General features: G+C 35.5%; 1 protein-coding gene across 1 annotated transcript in view; it reads left to right on the top strand.

Annotated features, from left to right (window-relative positions):
* The window catches only part of LOC140148346 (uncharacterized), a 107,437-nt gene extending 90,892 nt beyond the window's left edge, over positions 1–16,545 (top strand). Inside the window, 6 exon segments of the mRNA XM_072170270.1 lie at positions 7,196–7,463; positions 10,495–10,673; positions 12,338–12,459; positions 13,972–14,059; positions 14,735–15,348; positions 15,887–16,545. Coding sequence (XP_072026371.1) covers positions 7,196–7,463; positions 10,495–10,673; positions 12,338–12,459; positions 13,972–14,059; positions 14,735–15,348; positions 15,887–16,169 — 1,554 coding nt within the window. The 3' untranslated portion in view covers positions 16,170–16,545.
* The last annotated feature ends 3,552 nt before the right edge of the window (positions 16,546–20,097 follow it).

Raw genomic sequence — 20,097 nt, forward strand, 5'->3', positions numbered from 1 at the left:
CCTGATAAGCATGATAAGTATAGAATTGAATACAAATTAGTAACGAATGAACTATTAAGATGGTTTCCACAAAGAAATCAATTGCCTATTGAACCTGGAACTTGTACTACATAATAGAGGCTATAAAGGCTATAAGAAAAAGACAACCTACTTCTTAAAGCTGCCTGACAGGCACAGCACGGCAGTGTTTTGTCGTAGTAAAAGTTTGTGTATGAAAGCCTTATGTGCAAGATTTAGATAGAGAGTGAGGATGTGTAAGGGGTGGGTTTGTATTCACCTACTTCCAGGGAATATTTGTGTGTCTTTCTCAACCAACCGGGAGCGGGGAGCAGTCCACCTTCCTACTGGGGCCAGCCCCGATTGGCAGAGCTACACCAGTCAAATCTCATGTGCCAATAGAGACTTCAAGGATGTTTGTGTATATGTGGGAGAGTGGAGTTGTCTATGTGGGTGTGCGCACACACATCTATGCATGTGGGGGTGCACATGTAGGGGTGTGGGGGTAGGGGTGGGGGTGTGTGTGCATTTATATGAACATGTGTGCATGCTTTTGAAAACCACAACTTATTTCCCTTATTAATATTTATAAAATTTGTTTGTCAATTACAAACTGCTCAATTTGTTGTATTTTCAATTACAATATTTATCAGTCGGGGACCACGGACAGAAACATCTGATGATCATGAGATAATAGTACCATGTACTGTGCATGATTTTATTTACATGATTTACCAGACGGAATGCACATACTCTTATTTTATTACTATTTTATTACTGTTGATCAATTAATGTTATATTGAATAATTTAGTATGTTTCTATATATAGTATACATGCATTTTGAATAAAACTGAAAAGGGAAAAATATTCACGATCCAATCTATGTTTTACCTGAAAGGAAGCGATAATTTTTTATATGTACATGCATGTATAAGGGGTGGGTTTTTGTATGTGTAGGGTGTGTAGATGTAAGTATGTTGGTAGTTAGGTATTAGTATATGTATAATTGGGAAGAAAAAAAAAGACTTGCTGGTCAAGAGCAGAGAAAATTAATAATAAATTATGTTTTCTCTTATTTAACAAAATGTATCTAAAGTGATGGTTGTCTTGCCAATGTAACAAAATATTGTATTGCTTGTGCCAAACTGTACTTCAATCTGTTCTACCCTGTCCAACCATGCTGCCTGTTTAAATGTGAATCGCCTGTAATTGCTCCGAAATTATTAAATTAAAACTGTTATCACTGCAAATGTTAACGGAGAGTATCAACTGAGATGCAACAGTATGTACATGTACGTTGAATGTAAATTGACATTAGCATTTTAATGTGCCCATATAGCAATGTCCAACCGATGGCCATGCAAATTCAATTTTATGTTAGTCTGTTGAAGTGAGGGTGGGTGCAAATTTTGTAGCGTGCTGTGTTCAATGCTTTTGAAAGAACAAGTGATTGTGTGCACTGTTAAAAGTGAGGGCTGTGGTATTGTTACAAATTCAGTGGAAGTGTAAAAGAAAGAGCAGTCTCCAAATTCTTTTCTATTAGATATTAGGTGATATTTTGAACAAATTTTGTGATGCATACACATATCAAGTCCTCTTTAAATATGTGGGTATTGGAAGACTTTGCTCTATACTTTTTTTATATTTTAACAAAAAATTAACTGAAAATGTTTTCCATCCATAAGGTCAAAACCCACCAATGACCGTGTTGAGCGATGTCAGCAAAATTAACCAAAAACCGCCGAGTATTGACTACCATTAAGCAGTCTGGTAGAGATAACGGACCATAGCATGAACTAATTATCTGTAGCTTGATTAGTTTACTAATGTCTTCCTCCAGTAAAGAATACAAATTATATTATATGGGAAAAACAAAATCATCCACTATGTAGTCGGTCTCGGCTCATTTAACAAGGTGAAATCAAAAAGGACAGGCATATTGTTTGCATTAGTATAAACTTATTTATTTATATAAACAATACAGGTGAAGCTTGGAAAAAAAATTGGCAAGTTCTTTTTAAAATCTGTTAAATTAGGGGCAAAGTCGTGCGGTGATGAATGGAAATAGCCAGCAATAGTCACCGATTATGCCAAAAATGGCATAGAAAACGGTTGTAGTATTGGTAACCTTGAACCACTGCTGACCAGGTTATGATAATAGCTGTTAAACACTATGAGACATTGGCCTCTATCAATGAATGAAGGGTGTGCAGTGATAAGCAGTGCTTGAAAGGCACAAGTCATTGAATACCATGAATAGAAAACCCAAGAATAGATGGGTTTATGCTTGATCACGCTGCCTGTATAGGGATTTTTGTTTTGTTTTGCTTTGTTTTCCCACATAATTTACCGGTTGCGGTTGAATGGAGCCCGATGCAGAGATTTGAGGGTTGAAATGGACTTGCTTACGTACTGGAAAAACTATCTGTATTATGTAGTGCTTCTAAATATAACACTAGGGGGTGTAAAAAATTAGTATTGCAGAAATTGGCATAAGCGCATTTGAAAATGCTAGGGGTTTTATACGGGAATCCAGGAAACCAATTGTCATGGACGTATTGAAAAGTTTTCTTCTATGGAAGTTGGATTAAAAAAGGCACACCATAGGTGAAGCAGAGTCCTGAGCAGAGTTCTCTTTAGATCTGACAGCAAAAAAGGACAGAGAGATACTGAGAGAATTAGACCAAAGAGTGTGAGAGAGAGAGAGAGAGAGTGAGAATCTGAAGGGGAGAGAGAAGGACGAAGAAAATGGGAGAGGGAAAGAGATTAGGTGAGATAGAGAGAGTCTGAGAGAAGGAAGGAAAATTTGAGAGAGAGAGAAGTTAGAGAGAGAAGGTAGCCAGCATTACATACATTGTCATTGTCGTAATGAAATGCAGAGTCATGTCACATTCGCCTGATAACACCGCATGGCTTATTTATTCTGTAAACAACCAAGCAGTACACAGCTCATGCTTTTTTTTCCCTACCATGTTTGGATACAGGCCAACATTAGAGTTGCCAGGAGCACTGGTGAAAAGTTGCTTTCATTTTGGGAATAAAATGGGAATAAATTGGTTCTTAAAGTGCATGCGAGACACAACTCATTTTGTAATTTTTTTTTATATAATGATGCTAATTTTGTGTTATATAATTCAAAGTTAGCTCATAATGCGAGGGAAAAAAGTAACTGTAGCTTTAATAAATACTTTCTTATTAGCTAAGTGATGTGCATTTGTTGCTTAATATTTGCCTAATCAGACTTCAAAGATATATTTATCCACTCTAAGGATGTTTATTTTGCTTGGACAAACACAATCAAGAAACAAGTAGAGATAATGAGATTGCGTTCGTTTTACACGTAGGCCTTTTTCATGAACGAATATGGTCTGTCTTACTCCAGGGATCTTAACCATATACTCGGTTGGATGTTAGACAACAAAATAAACAGGAATTATAAAACAGTTGATAGGTCTACTAAAATGTAAAACATCAAAATAAACAAGAATTTTGAGTTGTGGGAAGAGATATTCCGAGAACAGTATTTTATTGCTTACTGTATATATACACTGTAGTAGTTCACTTTGAGAACAGATTTTTAAATGATTGCCCTCTGTTTTATCTTTTTTGTGTGTGTGTTATCTTAGAATATAGTATTGTTCAAAATGACACTTTATAAGTGTTCCTATATGATAAGGTAACAAATATAGTGATAAGTGATAACTGTAATAATACTTAGTTCCGGTCCAGCGTGAAGTACAGAAAACTCATTCAAATCAAGACTGTGTGAAGAATGCATCCATGCCTAGCCTGCCCTCACTCAGTATAACAATACTTTGCAAAGTTTTCTCTCACTAGTAGCAGTGGTTGCACAATGAGCAAACTCAATAGCACTTTTAACGTTGCTAGCTAGGTGCCTGTCCCATCCTGGATTCTGTCCTTATAGCCCTGCAGGTTGGGCCCGAGATGGCAAGCACCCAGCAACATTGGGCCAGTCGACACAGCTCAGCAAAAATAATACAAACATAACAACCTCTCCTATAATATAGCTAGTTTGTGCATCTATGTGGAGATTGAGTGCAAGTTGTTTATACACGGCATTGTAAGATCAACATATTGGCTGTTTTTCTTTTGATGGTTTGCATTTATGCATTAGATTATTTATTGCACACCGTCATGTGCGGCTGTTGCCAGTAGGGGCCCCATTGGCCATCAACAATATGTATTTCCTTTCTCGCTATTGCGAGCCTTTATTAGGCTAGCTTATTTTACATAATGAATCAAAGCAGCAGTTTGGAAATTGGCTTATTATATTTGTTTCATTAAATTTTGTTTTTGTAGTTGCGAGGCTGAATTGATTGAATTGAAATGGGAAGTATGCTTAGCTATTGTCGTCATGTATAGAAATGATAATGTGCAAGAGCAGGAGCTGCTCTCCGATTGATTTTAGTGCTCAATTTGCGGTATCTTTTATTTATTTCAAAGGCAAGAAAAGTAATAAAGAATAAATGTGTAGAGCTACAAAATAATATTAATTTATGCAAAGTACAATGTTACAGTGACATTGACTGGCAATGCTTCATGTAGTCATTCACATTTATGTTTGCATGTAAACTCTGTCTGCATACACACGTTTGATTGGTCACAATTTTCGATGAGATTAATTCTAAGCAATGCGATGAAATTGATATGTATATGTGCAGAATTTTGCTAGCTGCAGTATGTTTTGAAATGAGTGCCGGTCAGTGTGTATCATTGGTCGGTAAGAACCTGCAATGCTGTTTTCAATTAGGAATACATCATGCATGGTCAATATCAGGCTTGCACGTAGGGGGAGAGCGGCCTCCAATTTGCAAAAGGATAAAAAAGTCCAAAAAAATCACAATTTGTGAGTGCAGCGAGCAACAAATCAGATTTTTAATGCTTTCGTAGTCAAAAAAAAGGTCAACATTTTGAGAAAAAAAGTCAACTTTTTCAAAATCCGCACCCCTTATCTTATCTTATAGCAATAGATAGAGCAAATTGCACCAATTTTTTCAAATCATTAAATTATAATAGCTGCTACTCAAGAGAGTAGGTTTAGGTTATAGGATTTCTTGCAAGAGATTTTGATGTTTAGGTTAGTATCGTTAATTAGGGTTAGTAATTAGTGTTGGTGATGATCACTTTTTGTAAAATTGATAAGATATTTAAATTTCATTGCACTCCCTTTCCCTTATAATATTCACCTTGCATATCATAAGGGACAAATCATTCAGAGAATTAACTTGTTCACTGATGGGAAGTGATACATTCTCAGGGGTAGTCCACCTGACCTGTGTGATATAGTTGGTCTTGACAAAATGTGCCCATGCAGTTGGCTAAATGTAATGGGATTGTTTCCCTTCAAAGAAGGTTGTAAAGATGCTTTTTAAAATTTTGTGCTGGAATTTTTAATTCACAAACAGTGGCTGCAACAGAAAAAAAATCTGGGAGGGGGGAAAAGTGAATATAAGGGGGGGTCAAAATCATGAAATTTCTGCAAAATTGCGATGAAAGTTGTAAATTTTGAGGTTTATGTAGGGGGAGGTCTCTCACTGGTGAATTTCCCCATATTCCCCCCCACATGGCACTGCCACTATTCAAAAATATCTATGCTTTTCATCAGTTAAAAAATAAGATATTAGATAATTAATGGGAACAGAAACCTGTACGTTACCTTATAGATTATTGTCAATCCCCTGAAATCAGAATTCAATCAAAATATTGAAATATAACAGGAAAAAGCTCTTTGATATGATATTTACAAAGATTCTTTGAAATAATAATGACAGATATGAAGTAAATAGGGTGCTTAAGTGATATAGAGAATATTTACATGTTGACTTGTACGTCCTTGCCCGTAAATGGAAAGGTTTCAGGAATCATATTTCTTTTGAAAACAAATATCAGAAGCTGTTTGTGGAAATTGTTGCAAATTTGAATATCATTTATGCGTGGTTTGCTCAAATTGGGTGGTACAGTTTAAGTAAACATCTTTTCGTTTCCTGTCCTGAAACCCATTAGTACTGTTAAAAAAGGATGGATAAAAACCGAAGTTAAAAATCATTGATGCATGTACTTGATTTAGGTTAATGAGCACTGTGTATGTTGTTGAGACCGTCTCAACCATCATTGCCGGTTTCTCTATTATTAACTAAAATGAAGACTGTAAATAATGCACACATTTTGATCTGCTAATTGTTTGCTTGTCAGTGGCTGAATAAATAAGACGCAATAATGAACAGAATTCTCTTGTTTTATTGCGTCTATTTGTAGTTGACAGTATAATGTAGGCAAATTGCATTACAGGATAATGGTGTTTCATCAGCTAATGGTCATCGAAGATGAGGCTGCATAAAATTAATTTTTCGGTTCTCATCCCCACCTGCATCATTTTCTGGAGTGGGTCCATTTGTTTTCTTTTCAAAATTCAAGTATAATTTTGATTTTAAAGCTCTAGCAATTCATTATGATGATTAAAAAAAGTTACCTAACCCTAATGCCCAAAGGGCTCTTTGGCGACTGGAAGGGAAAGAAGGAAGGAATAAAGAGCAGTTAGAGAGAAAACTAACAAAGCAATTGTTTGCTCTGAGTGGGATTCGAACCCAAGACCCCTCGCATGCCAAGCAGTAGGTCGGCGACACTTGGCCACCTGTCACACCATGTGAGATGCACACAGTCGCACATGCAGTTCATTGTAGTACTCGGGTGGGTTAGGGTTAAGCCACATGAATTACTCAAAAGTATTTCCAAAAATATTTTCCAAGAATGCATCAAATAGTGCAGTTTGCATCAATTAACTAATTTTAATGCAACTTTACCACTATAAAGATTTTGCAAAATCATGAAATGTAAGAGATGTGTGAATTTTCAGATTTAAATCCAGACTCCCATTTTATTGGGTCATATTCAGCCCACTTGAGATTAAGTTTTTTTTTCCCCACTTCCACCACTTCCATGGTTTCCTCTTGTGGTTCATTCACATGATGAATATTGTGTGGAATTATGAATTTATGTTTTGCCCTTCTGTTTATGGAACTTTATTTTGCTCTCTATGTACTTAATATTACCTTGTTATCTTTTCAATCAGTGATTTAAGTAGTTCCTATAATCAAATTGGAGTTGCTTATTTTTTTAGCATAATGGTGAAGTTGGGACTTTTTGACAATTTTCCTTGTTTTTTTAATGAATCTACAGGTCCCACCACCACATTCAGTTGCCAAAGTTTCCGTAGTACAGAGCCCAACATTATCAGTTGCGTCACCTATCACCGCCCATTTAAGCCATTTAACACCACCGACAAGCCGTATCAGCCTTCAGGGTCTTCAAGGCCTCCAAGCCCTTCAGCAGTTACAGACCACACCACCACCGCACACACACAGACAGACGCCCTCACACATCAACCATGGCGGCGGTCCCATCAGAAGGCGTACGAGTGAGAAATATGGTATCTCACTGGGCACAGGTACAGGTACTTGTCTTTTCTTATCCACATCTCATTGTAGTTGATCATATTTGTGTTTACTTGAGAAGTCTAGCTTCGAATTTGCATGTGATAGTTGCGCATTTATAGAGTCCAAAACTAGAAATTGATGACTGTGTGTAAAGCACTGGAAGTTTGGAAGTAAAAACTCGGCCAATCACGATGGGTGATCAGATCACATCAGGAATGTTGTTACAATAGCACTTCAACTCAATTTCAGACTGTTCAAAATAGGAAACCTTAATTCTAAGATACAGTAGACCCATCCAAATTTTAACTATCATCCAAATTTAAACACCAACAGAATATTTAAAATGTGTCAGCAAAAAATTCAATGCTGATCTACCAAAAAATGACAGCTTAAGACTATAGCCACAAATGTGAAGCTATCGGTAAGCAAATTCAAAGCTAGACTTTTTGAGTAACTTTGTGTAAGCTGCTCACAGAATTTGATTCTAACCCTACATGTTCCCAACCCGTTGTGATGTCTGTTTTTTAATGATAAACATCGGCTGATTTGCAAACATCAGCCATGTTGCGAAGGCATGTGGTCAAAACATATAGAAGCTATTGACCTATTCAGTTCAGCTTCGTTAAAAAAAGGTGTTGTTGGCTGGCTGCATCATGCATATTTTTTTTTTCTGATGAAAAATCTGAATGCATGAATGTTTGATCAAGGCAAAGCGTCATATATGTTACATTTGTCTGACCATGAAATGCTTTAAATAGAAATGTCATTGATCATTCCTTTGGCTGGTCACTCAACTATTTTGGTTTTTTGGCGTTAAAGCTACGCTCTGTTTGCCACATATTAATTGCTTATCCACATATGCAATGGTTTTATCAAGATATGGTTTTAGGCACATTCTTTAATGATTATTTCAAGTAAATTTGTTTTGGATTCAACCTGAGGGGGTAGAAACGTCGGAGCAGTTTACATCTTCAACTTATTGCTAGTGTGTGTAGTATTATTGTACTTAGTGTTATAATGATAGAGGGAGTATGCACTTTTTTTATCCAATTTATAAACTGAAGCAGACCACGAGAGGAACAACTTTGATGAATTTCATAATATGTGATGCTGGTATTGCTCCTCTCTTTTTCAATTTAATTTTTCTTTTTTATTTTCAAGGCAATATCACAGAAATCCCAGTTTGAAGGTTTTTTTGTTCTCTTTTCCCCCTCTGAGATGGTTCCATGTGGCTGTTCTTTATTGAATATGCAGTATTTGGCTTACCTACTTACCTGAAAAAGCATGTTTATTTTTCATTTGAAATAAATCTCTCAAATATTTTGCAAACATGTTAAAGCCTTGGCCATATCATTCAAGCGGGCTTGTTACCCATTATATAAGTCTTGAAAGAGAGAGAGAGTGAGAGGGAGAAAAATACTGGCATCACTGAAGTAAATGATGACATTGAATCACCATATCTGTTTTTAAGAAAACCAAAAATCAATAGGGCAAAAAAATTTGCTTCTTTTGCTTAGCTTAAAATAACATTTTAGTTTTCACGCCATTCATTATGTAGTGAGTAGTTTGGTTGGTGAGTTTTCAATGCTGTGTTATTGTAGCAAAGATAGAATAACGTATCAGACTATCAAAAGAAGAACACACTTAAATTGCTATTGCATTATACACTTGGGATCGTGGAAAAATGAGGTGTTTTTTTGCCAAGAATTCATAGATTGTGGAAATAATTGATGTGAAATTCTATAGAATTACTTCACCATGTTTTTGAAATGTTTTCTAATTTGTCCATTAATGGACCATATCAATGGTTGGAACACCTGTGTGTATATTAAGCCGCTAGGACATGTGTTATTATATGCATATAATTCAATGGGTAATATTCCATTATGTATAATTGTTATTTGCAACATTCGATAAGCTAGTAATGACTAAATTGTATTCAAAACATTTTTCCATGTTTCCCATTTATTCCAAGTTTCCTCACATTGTTAAGCTAATGTTAATTACAATATTTTCTAATGAGTTCATATTCGGATAAATTCACATTATTGGAATTCACACAAAATTCATTTTCCAGATATCACAATTCAAGAATCAGCTCAAAAGTTTTTGTACCCAACACATACAAAGGTCATTCTGCAAATGTATAAATATATTGGGTTAAAGACCTTTGTCTTGGAGGATGAGCCTGTTCATACTGATAGATCATCATTTTCATCCAATTATTGATCTGCTCACAGTTAATGTTCATTGCATTTTGTTATTGCTAAATTGCTACGGACAGACAAAAAAAAAAAGCTCACGAGTGGTTTGAAAACAAATGCGAAATGTGATTTTTGCAGAATTTTTCCTGAATAAACTATAAAAAAATCTGCATTTCTTTTTTTTTCAAATCTCACGATTTTACAAATGCGCGCGCAAGCTTTGAGACGAACCTTTTTTGTTTGTTTGGCCTTATTAGAACCTTGGAATATTTGTGATAATTCAGACGAAGATGACGATGTGTATTTACTCTTTAATCAAGTTTGTTGTTACTTGGTGTCGGACTGACAAGTAGTGCACAGCGCCATTAACACCCTTATAAATACACCTGTCGTTTGTAATAAAACATTTCTGTGAGCATTCAAAGACAGGTGTGGAGATCAGAGGAATACATTAGACCCAGCAAGGAGAATAAATAATTGCATAGCTGCAGATCAACCAAGCGGTCAGTGCCCCGATAGCCAAGCTTGAGTAAAAAAAATGCGAGATTTTTAGTGCCTTGGCTGAGGGACACTAGGGGGTGGGAAACTAGCAAATTTGTCATAAATTTTGCATTTTGGGTCCAAAATTATGGGATTTTTAGTGATTTTATTAGTTTTTGGACAAGGGGCAAAGACTGGGCCCATCTATTAATAATCAGACACTGTTGTGATTCATAGCAACGGCTTCAACAGAGTGTATGTATCAAATATGCCAGGGTTTTTCAGTGCTCAAAATAGTGTAAATAATCAAACATTTTACTAACAAGTATGTTCTTATTGTGCTGATTTGATTTCACAGAAATCCACAGAAATGCCGAGTTCTACAAGAACGCGGACGTACGACCGCCTTTCACTTATGCAGCTCTTATAAGACAGGGAATAATCGAAGCGCCTGATCGACAACTCACACTCAATGAAATATACAATTGGTTCACGAGAACGTTTGCTTATTTTAGGCGAAATGCGGCCACATGGAAGGTAGGTGTTGGTCATGGAAGCAGCATACTGGGTGTCAACCTATGTAGTACTCTATGAGTGTTTAATAAATTGAAATGCCATATTTTATGAGAAACATCCTTAAATTAAAAGCAGAGATTCAAAGAAAAACTAAAACTTTTGTACACAGCTTTTTAAGTAAAAATTGAGTAACCTTGCATATTAAGAAAAATTAATATGAAAGAAAATGGGATGGCTATTGTCATGTAAAGACATCTACACTCATACACTCAAACGTTTTAAAATCAAAGCTTTGATGGGTTTATAAGGATTATGCTGATATATGGAGCTATATTCAGGTTGGAATCCATACACCGGATTACACCCTCTACGGAAGACATGACCTTAATCTTCCGCACAGTGAGTGTGAATTTCAAATGGGGTTACCTGAATGGGTGATTACATTTGAAATCTATACTCCCTGTGTTGGAGATTAAGGTTATGTCTATCATGTGGGGTATATGGATTTTAGCTGGAATAGCCCATTGCAGCTGAAACAATTCTATTATTGTTATGAATAAAATGATTAAGCACAAAAGTGTAACACTCGCATAGAACAATGATGAGCATTTGTTGATTTCTTGTTTTATAAATCGCCATTACCTACGAGAATTTTAAACCTCTTTAATTCCTTTCTAGTATTTTGTTGATTTGTTTGTTGCTAAAAGGAATTCCTCTATATATAGCCAAAGCATCTTGCTTTTGCTTCCAAGAAAATTAAAAACAATGCTTTAAACAGGATTTCGTCGAATATGCCTTCCGGTGACAATCTTATTGTGTTGTTCTTATCAAATCTATCATTTTTGGTTTACTGTCATTTGACACAAAGACAAATAGTCTTATTCTAGTTGAATGTTTTTGTTGATACACAAAAATAGAGTGTTTACGACAAATACATGTTCAAGGCTAAGTGTAATTTTGTTATCTTTGCTAGCGTTAAAAAAAAACCAGTTTAACTTGATCTAATTTAAATTGAACATATCAAAAATGAGGTTTTGATTGTGATTTATGAGAGTACAGAAGCAGGGCTTGCATATTGATATCACAGGTGTCCTACAAAATGCTCTCCTGATGATGACGATGTACATTTAGGAAAGCTGTTTGAAAACTTGCATTATTTGTTAATTGCAATAAGGAGAGCAGTTGTTTGTAATTTCTCTCCTCAAATAATAGGATATTTCTTGATCTTGATTGTCTTGGTAATTTCCAAGTGATGTAAAAGCATTGGGCAAAAAAAAAAATTGTTGTGTTGCCCTCAACCGTCCAACCCTAAATCCTGAAAAAATCAGGGTCGGGTTTTTTTTGTTTGTTTTTGAATGATGATTTTTACAGATTTGTTCAAAAATCAATGTTTTTCACTTAAAATTAATATTTTATTGAAAGACTAGTCTTTAATTGATGTCTAACAGGTATCCAGAAGTCAAAATTGACAAATGTCCCTAATTGAGAAGCATTATTTAATATTTGAGGGGATTTTTAAAAAATGAAGGTTTAAAAAAACAAAAAAAAGAAATCCGACCGTCCGACCCAACTTTCCCTTTTCCCACTTTTTTGGCCTTGTCAGTTTACTGTCTTTTTTGTTGTTTTGTTATAGATTTTTGAGTCAATGTAGTGATTGTTCATTTTTTGATTGTTTACCCTGTTAGAATGCTGTTAGGCATAATCTGAGTCTGCACAAGTGCTTTGTGAGGGTGGAGAATGTCAAAGGAGCCGTGTGGACAGTGGACGAAGTAGAATTCATGAAGAGACGGCCGCAAAAACTTAGTGGGTGAGTTTTTAAAACATGCATCGTTGCAATTCCTTGTCCAGCTGCAAAAGTGGCCAAAATCAGGGGTGTGAGAGTTCCTGTTTTCAGCTGATTTCCTCCTTTTTTGGTGCTGAAATTTACACATTTTCTTTTATTTTCAGCCCATATTTGGCGTTTTTACCCTGATTCTACGCTGTTTTTCAGCGTTTTTTGTAACTTTACTCTTTTTTGTGGCCTCTCACACCCCTGCAAAATTAATACCTTGTTCTGTGTAAAAAGCAAATTGTTGGGTTGTGTTGAAAGGGGTGATACTGGTAATTTATTTTCTGTGTCCAATTGAAAATGAGCTGTTCCAGTTTAAATCCATACACCCCTTATGGAAGGTGTGACTTAATCTCCTACAGGGGTGTAGATTTCAAATGGAGTCACCCATTTAGGTAACTCCATTTGAAATTCACACCTCCTGTGTGGAAGGATGATTAATGTCATGTCTTCCATAAGGGATTCCTGAGTTTAATGCAATTGCAACTTATGACATCATATCAATTCTGTATCTGCATCTGTAGTCAGGGCTTGAAAAGAAGGGTGTTGTTAATTCCTCCCTAAGTATTGTTTTATCGGTCATGAACAAGTTACAGAAATTGGGCCATGATAGTATTGGGCCATGATAGTTGGGTCATGATAATTTATTGTTTAATTTTAAGAATTTATTATTGGCTTAATAAAGTGCGCTGGACCGATTGGCTGGATATTATGCAATACTGTGTGTCGAGTTATGTTCAATGCATGTGGTTTTTAAAAATAGCTGTAAATATCACAAATGCTGGTATAGTTTACAAAAATGCTGGCATTCATTGAGCAATGTCTGCAGTTTTAATGCTCTGCATGCTAGCCATATAGGCTTCAACATAAGAAGTCCAAATTTTTTGATATTTTCTCAAAATATCAAGAGCGATCTCACAAACTACTGAACCAATACTAGGCTTGTTTGTACTCATTTTAATGCATATTCCATGCTGATTTTAAATACGGTCATGACAATTTACAATTCTTAAATTTATGAATTTTTAAAACAAATTTGAAACTTGTCGTCTGTAGTCGACACCCGCGTGGAGAGAGTTAAAATTGCCAACTAAATTAAATTAAAGTGACTAACATTTGCTGTAAACAATAGCAGCAAATGTTTTCAATTGTTGCATATTGTTGATTTATCCTACTCCATTACTACACACATATCATACATGTAATTGTTATTGATTCCACGTCAGTTTACGTTGTTTATCAGACTATTATTTTTACTCCATTGGATGTGTAATCAATACACTGCTATTATTCATAAGGCAGACAGCAATTTTTGAGCGGGTTATAAATAGACAAGTATTTGTCTATTTGATATTTGTGATATGATATAACAATATCTCAACTACATTGTATTGTTTGTTTGTTTTAGAATGACCCCACCTGGCATATTTGTGATATGATATAACAATATCTCAACTGCATTGTATTGTATTGTTTGTTTGTTTGTTTTAGAATGACCCCACCTGGCACACCCACAACACCGTTAGCTAAAACACCTACAGGCCTCGAAATGGAGCAACCACTTAATCTGGAAGTACAGGTACAGTGATTTTTTTATTTATCATTTAATTGTGTTGCAATGCAGCAAAATGAGTCAGGTGTCCTAAAATTAGATTTTCTGCATATAATTTTCATATGAAAAGCAAAGGGCTACTTAGCTTTTTATTTTCTATGTCTTGTAGTACTTGTGACCTCAAATTCAAATTAGTGTCACATATGTTACCTATATTTTCTGGGTTGTCTCTAGGTAGAAACAAAGAAAATGCTAATGAATTGTGATCAATAGAAACTTATATGAAGAAATAGAATGGCATTTATAGCCAGCAAGTTTGCTTTCTTGTACATTTAGCAAACAACAATTGACTTATAAAGCTATTTACTGAATCCTGCGTAGGCCACTGTGCTTTTTTAATCTATGTTTGAGATCATCACAAGTGCACTTGATGGTGCTCTGGTATGATGATGCAAAAAACATATATGCAAAACACATGCATAATATGTAGTTCTAGGCTACTACTTGAAGTCAAATCTCAACTTAAAGCTAAGTATGATAAATGTAACTGCCCATGTTATTATAAAAAGCTTACAAATAAACCAGGACTCCTCATTAAACCTGATCACTTGGCATTTCAAGCATCAGTATTTCCTTTTCTTCATTTTTTTACATCCTAGTGATAACTAATATGCTTATACATTTTGTTTTTAAACTCTCCAGATTGGTGGTGGTGCTCTACCATTATTAAGCGACGCTGCAGAGCATGCAAATGCACTTGCCGCCGAAGACAAAGCGGCTGCTGCAGCAGCAGCTGCCGCGGCGGCCGCAGCAGCCGCCGCAGCTGCGGCTGCAGCTGCTCCACCAAGAGACAGTGACCCGAACCATGTTGCAGCATTGATGGCAGCAGGGGGTCATGATCCGAGGGAAGATATGATGGAAGGCGATGAAATGCCAGGGATGGAGAGGGAAAGACCCGATATGGAGAACGATCCGTACGATGAGGAAGAGATAGATGAGAGACACAGAGCGGAAATCCGAGCAGCAATGGAAGCTAGACGGTATGAAGAGATGGAAGAACGGAGTAAGATGGAGAGGGCCGAGATGGAGGCCAGGCGGTTTGAGGAAATGGAACAGAGACATCGTCAGATGGAGCGGGCGGAGATGGAGGAGAGACATTTTGAAGAGGAAGAAGTAGGACCAGAGATGGAAGAGGAGCACAGTATGGAATCGAGACGGTACGGTGAAATGGACGCGAGGTCGTCAGCTATGGATGGTGCTTCAGATGAAGAGAGAGAACGAAGACAAGAAATGACCGAGGAGGAGGCAGCTGCTTTGTAAGTGTCAAATCTATAAGTAGGATTATATTGCATATTTGGTCTTCGATTCACAGTTAGGCAAGAATTAAAAAAATGGTTTTAGTGACTGATAATCTACCTATTGCACATTTTAAAAGCTACAAAACATTTTTATTTTATGAAAGTTTTGTGATTTCCAAGAACTGTTAGTAGGGGTTTGAGTAGTTTTGACAGTATTGTCAATTTTTAGCAGAATTCTATCCTCAGTTAATCATCAGTGTTTCGAGGGTATTCAGATGTTGAATATTATGACTCCTGATGTTATTGACTTCAATAATGAATGCAAGCTTATTGGTAAACAATTGAAATAACTTGATGTGAACCTGTGCACTTCAAGAGGTGATACATGGGCATTAAAAACAAGTATGATCATTTGTGTATATTTTCTCTTTAAGGGATAGCTCTAAAATATCTGAAGTGAGAAAATGACAGTAAATATATTAAATGTTCTTATAAATAATAAGTAATGCTGTGTTGATAACTGATATTAATAACATTTTGTTGCCATTATATACAGGATGGCCAGACGTGTCAAGCTTGAGCCCCGCTTGAATCCACTTCGGACGGAAATGGCAGAGGATGAGCCACTGCAGTTAACAACCCACAATAAGCACGGGCGTTCGCAACATTCTCCTCCAACTGGGCGGCCTGTCACCAGTTCTCCTTATCATCAAATATCTACTACTACCACCCAGATGTTATCACCGGCGCATCACATGCTCTCGGCAAACCGCGTCCTGTCGCCTTCGCATCCGAACCCATCATCGCATTCATTATCGCGCCATCTCACTATGCGCTAGCTGCAGCTGCAGCAGCGCACATGCGGGAGATGAGCGAAGCTGCAGTGCAACCCACAAATGGACAGATGGGGTCGCACGAGGAAGATGAAGAAGAACTAGAACAAGAGATGAATCACCATTGATGATGAAGAGCGGAATGGACCAAACAAAAAAATGGTAGTTTTTAAATTTGTGAATATAATAAGATTACTATTTCTTAAGAAGTAGGAAACTTTACTGCCACGTTGCAGTTGCACACTTTACATTGGAACTGCTGATAGCCTCTGCAGCATGCAACACATCTAATTACTCATAATGGTGATTCAAGATGGCAACATGTTGGCGAGTGGGGGCGTTGGAAGATTTGGACACGCCAAATACCATGGACATAGTCTTGCTATCTTGAACAAACGGTAGAAGTCTGCTTTTTGTAGGGTGCGTTTACATCTTCTTTTTTTTTTCTGAAACGAGATATAAAAAATAAGTGCTTATAATAATGAGGCAAAGCAGATATGTGCTGCAATAATATGAGACTAAAAAACTGGTATATGTGTTATTACCATTACAGTTATCATGGCTACCATTAGTTTAGTATTGATGACATTCCAGCAGTAGACTAAAGATTATAAGTTGTAATTAATATAGTACTTTGACTAATGACTAAAGTATACTTTTCATAACTCATTTTACAATCATTTCAACTGCACTTTATTTTATTATTATTATTACTTTTTAATTGCATTATTTTTTTTTTGCATTCTACGGACAATGTTGAAGGAACCAACTTGGAAACGTTAAAATGTCTGTAGAATTGATCACCGGAGCAAACTGGTGGATTTGTTATTGTATAAGTGTTTCAATTTATACACACTGCACCTTGTTTTAGCACATTATTTTGTAGCTAGTATAGACATAAAATTGTGTCTATAAAATCCAATGCCAAAAAATGAAAAAAGAATTCTTGAGAATTTTTTTTACAGAAGTTTAGAGATGCAATTAATCTGTTTGATCTGATGGACAAAGGAAAGGTTTGCATTGCTTGTCTGTAAAATATCACATTATAAATAAGCATATCATTCAAATTCAACAAAAGTTTGATTTTTTCCTTCAATTCTTCAACTCATTGTTTCAATTAGACAAAACATGGAACAAATCTGATAGGTATTTTACGATTCCAGCCATTTTGTTGTGGGTGCTGATAATGGAAGAAAACATTTTTTTTGGCACATCAACTACATGCTTGTCTAAAACTACATAAAATTATTATAATTTTGACAAAATGCACTGTATGTGCAAACTGTTTTGTAGCTTTCAGAAGCCATTATCAGGGGTGTGATTTATCAGGATTTGACCCGATTTCAGGATTTTTTATGACCAAAATTTCCTCAATTTTATTGATTTTCAGCCCGATTTTGTGTGTTTTAACCCAATTTTACGCTATTTTTCAGGATTTTTTTATTACTTTCAGGATTTTTCCAGAAAAGCTAATCACACCCCTGCATTATTCAACTTCATGATCTTTGCTAAAAATACTCAAAAGTGCACCATTTTGATCAACATGACAAGTTGGTTTACCATAGTGTTGAGCATAAAGTAATTCTAACTCTGCAGTTTGAATTCTTTATTACTAAAACAAAACTTTGCTTATCTTTATCCATTTGGAGTGTTAATATGATGCCATATGCGTGAAGATGACACTTAATCAAAGCAAAATAACTTGTTGTGTCTGTCAGCAGCTATTGTCATCTCACTGGTAGACACATTGAATGAGTTTATCAGCAGAGTCTTTGTCACTAATATAAAAACACTTGAATTTGTTGCTTACTATTATTATGGAACTTTCGCTCAACAAGGATGGGTCAAAGAATCAATCAAAATACTTGTTTCCCTATTTGACATGTTGACATCTGTTTGAAAGCATTTTATTATGAAGTTTATCTGGCTATATATTTAGCAGCTTCTTACCAATACAAGTTATTAATGTTGCAGTCATGACCAAATGGAAGTAGTGTCTGTCAAAATATTTGTAACATAATGAGTTTGTGATGAGAAACAAAGTTTCCTTTGTCCACCAGGTCGCAGAAGCCAAAACGGATCACTTATAATAAAGATCTCAAAACTATTTTTATAATGCTATTATTATAGTGCAAGCTTGGTATATATCCTTAGAGCTATTCATGGTGCTGTTATTTTGTTTTTAACCCTAAAAAAACACCTTTATGCTTAAGAATGATGATGCCAATATGTGGAAAAAAAATGAAAGCAATGGTTGCTTATGTGTATTATATTCTTTCTGTGCTTTAGTAATGCCGTCTGTTATAACAGATTGTAACTTGTTCTCCTCACTTTCAATCACAATGTTTTATGGAGTTTTATTTCTTCACATCGATCAATGACAATGAGGGCAGTTTATGTGTACGACATAGCTATGTGGTTTGTTAAATGTATTCACTTTGAAATTTCAAAAAAAAAATTCAACATTTATAATGATATTTTGGTTGATTTCCATCAAGAAAGTAGTTAATTATTCTGTTTTGGTTGCATACATCAAAATTACAGATTTAATCAATGTTTTGTCTCAAAATAGAAAGACAATTTTTAATGTGACTGCAAATGCACATTATTCAGAAGTTTTCATATTAACCCCCTGAGCACTACCTGCCGATCTAACATTGCCTCTGATTGGTCAATTACATGATATTTTCATGTTAATCACCAATCAGAATGGAACTTAGTAAATAATTCACCCTAATTTTTTTTGTGTGGTGAAATTATTCTAACAATGTTGCTGATTGGGCCAATTGATAATGAAAACTTCTTTTTGGCCAATCGGCAGGTACTTCTCATGGGGTTAAGGTGACAACATTACACCTGTTGCAGACAAATTTGACCAGATCTTATTTATCAGGGTTTTCTTTATGCATACAATGCACATATTTATATGCTCAGACATTTGCTGTATCCAATTAAAGACTCAAGTTACCTATCAGAGCTTACAAAATGTGCTGATGTGGGTACTGATGGAAATAACCTGTTTAATCAGTAATTCCTGTGGTGTTTTTTTTGTTCTCCACATTTCTGCATTTTGATTTGTTTTTAGCTCATTTTGGAGTATTTTTTGCCAGATTTTTTCTTTTCCATTTCTTTAAACCGAATTTTCCTGTTTTATCTCCAGAATTCCCAATTTATTAATCTGTCACAGTATTAAATTATTGATTTCTACCAATTAAAATTATTTTGGAAACCACTGAAGCTCATTAATCCCATTTCAAACATACCATGACTCAAAAGTTGGAAACGGCAAACCAAATTAAATATTCCTCATTTGTACTCTCTGAAAGTAATGTTTCACAATAGTAATACAGTACAAAATTACAGCTTTTACCCATTTAGGGGAGAAAGATGTATAAAAGAAAACCCCGTTGATCATATTTGTATGAATCATCAAATAGTGCAGAAAAGTCAAATAATGCAACAAAGTTGTTGAACAACAAGCCCACATGACATGTCTACACCTGCACATGCCCTTATTGTAGGCTATAAACAGAACCAAATATGTCAATTATACGTCTGTATTTGTCGTCATCGGTGTAAAACAGGGTACCAAAGGGACCAATGATTGGTTGTTGATTACTAGACTAATTTGTCATGTGTGTATAACATAAGATTTATCATCAATAGCTGCTTTATGGAGGATTTAAAGATATGATTATGAATCAAGATAGTTATGAATGTAAAATTTTGTGGAATCTATGGTTCTGAAGTTGTTTCCAATTAGTGGAACAGGTGCTCCAGGAGCAAAATTGAAAGTGATACCTATAAGACTTGGCATATTGGTTACATGGTAGAAATATGATTTTCCAAAAGGCAGCTATTGTATTTACAACTTTTATGGACTAATGTGACAAAATGCAATATAAATGTTGAATGAGCCATGTTAATTAAAGTA

The sequence above is a fragment of the Amphiura filiformis genome, chromosome 3 (assembly GCF_039555335.1).
Source record: "Amphiura filiformis chromosome 3, Afil_fr2py, whole genome shotgun sequence".
Classification (NCBI taxonomy): Eukaryota; Metazoa; Echinodermata; class Ophiuroidea; order Amphilepidida; family Amphiuridae; genus Amphiura; species Amphiura filiformis.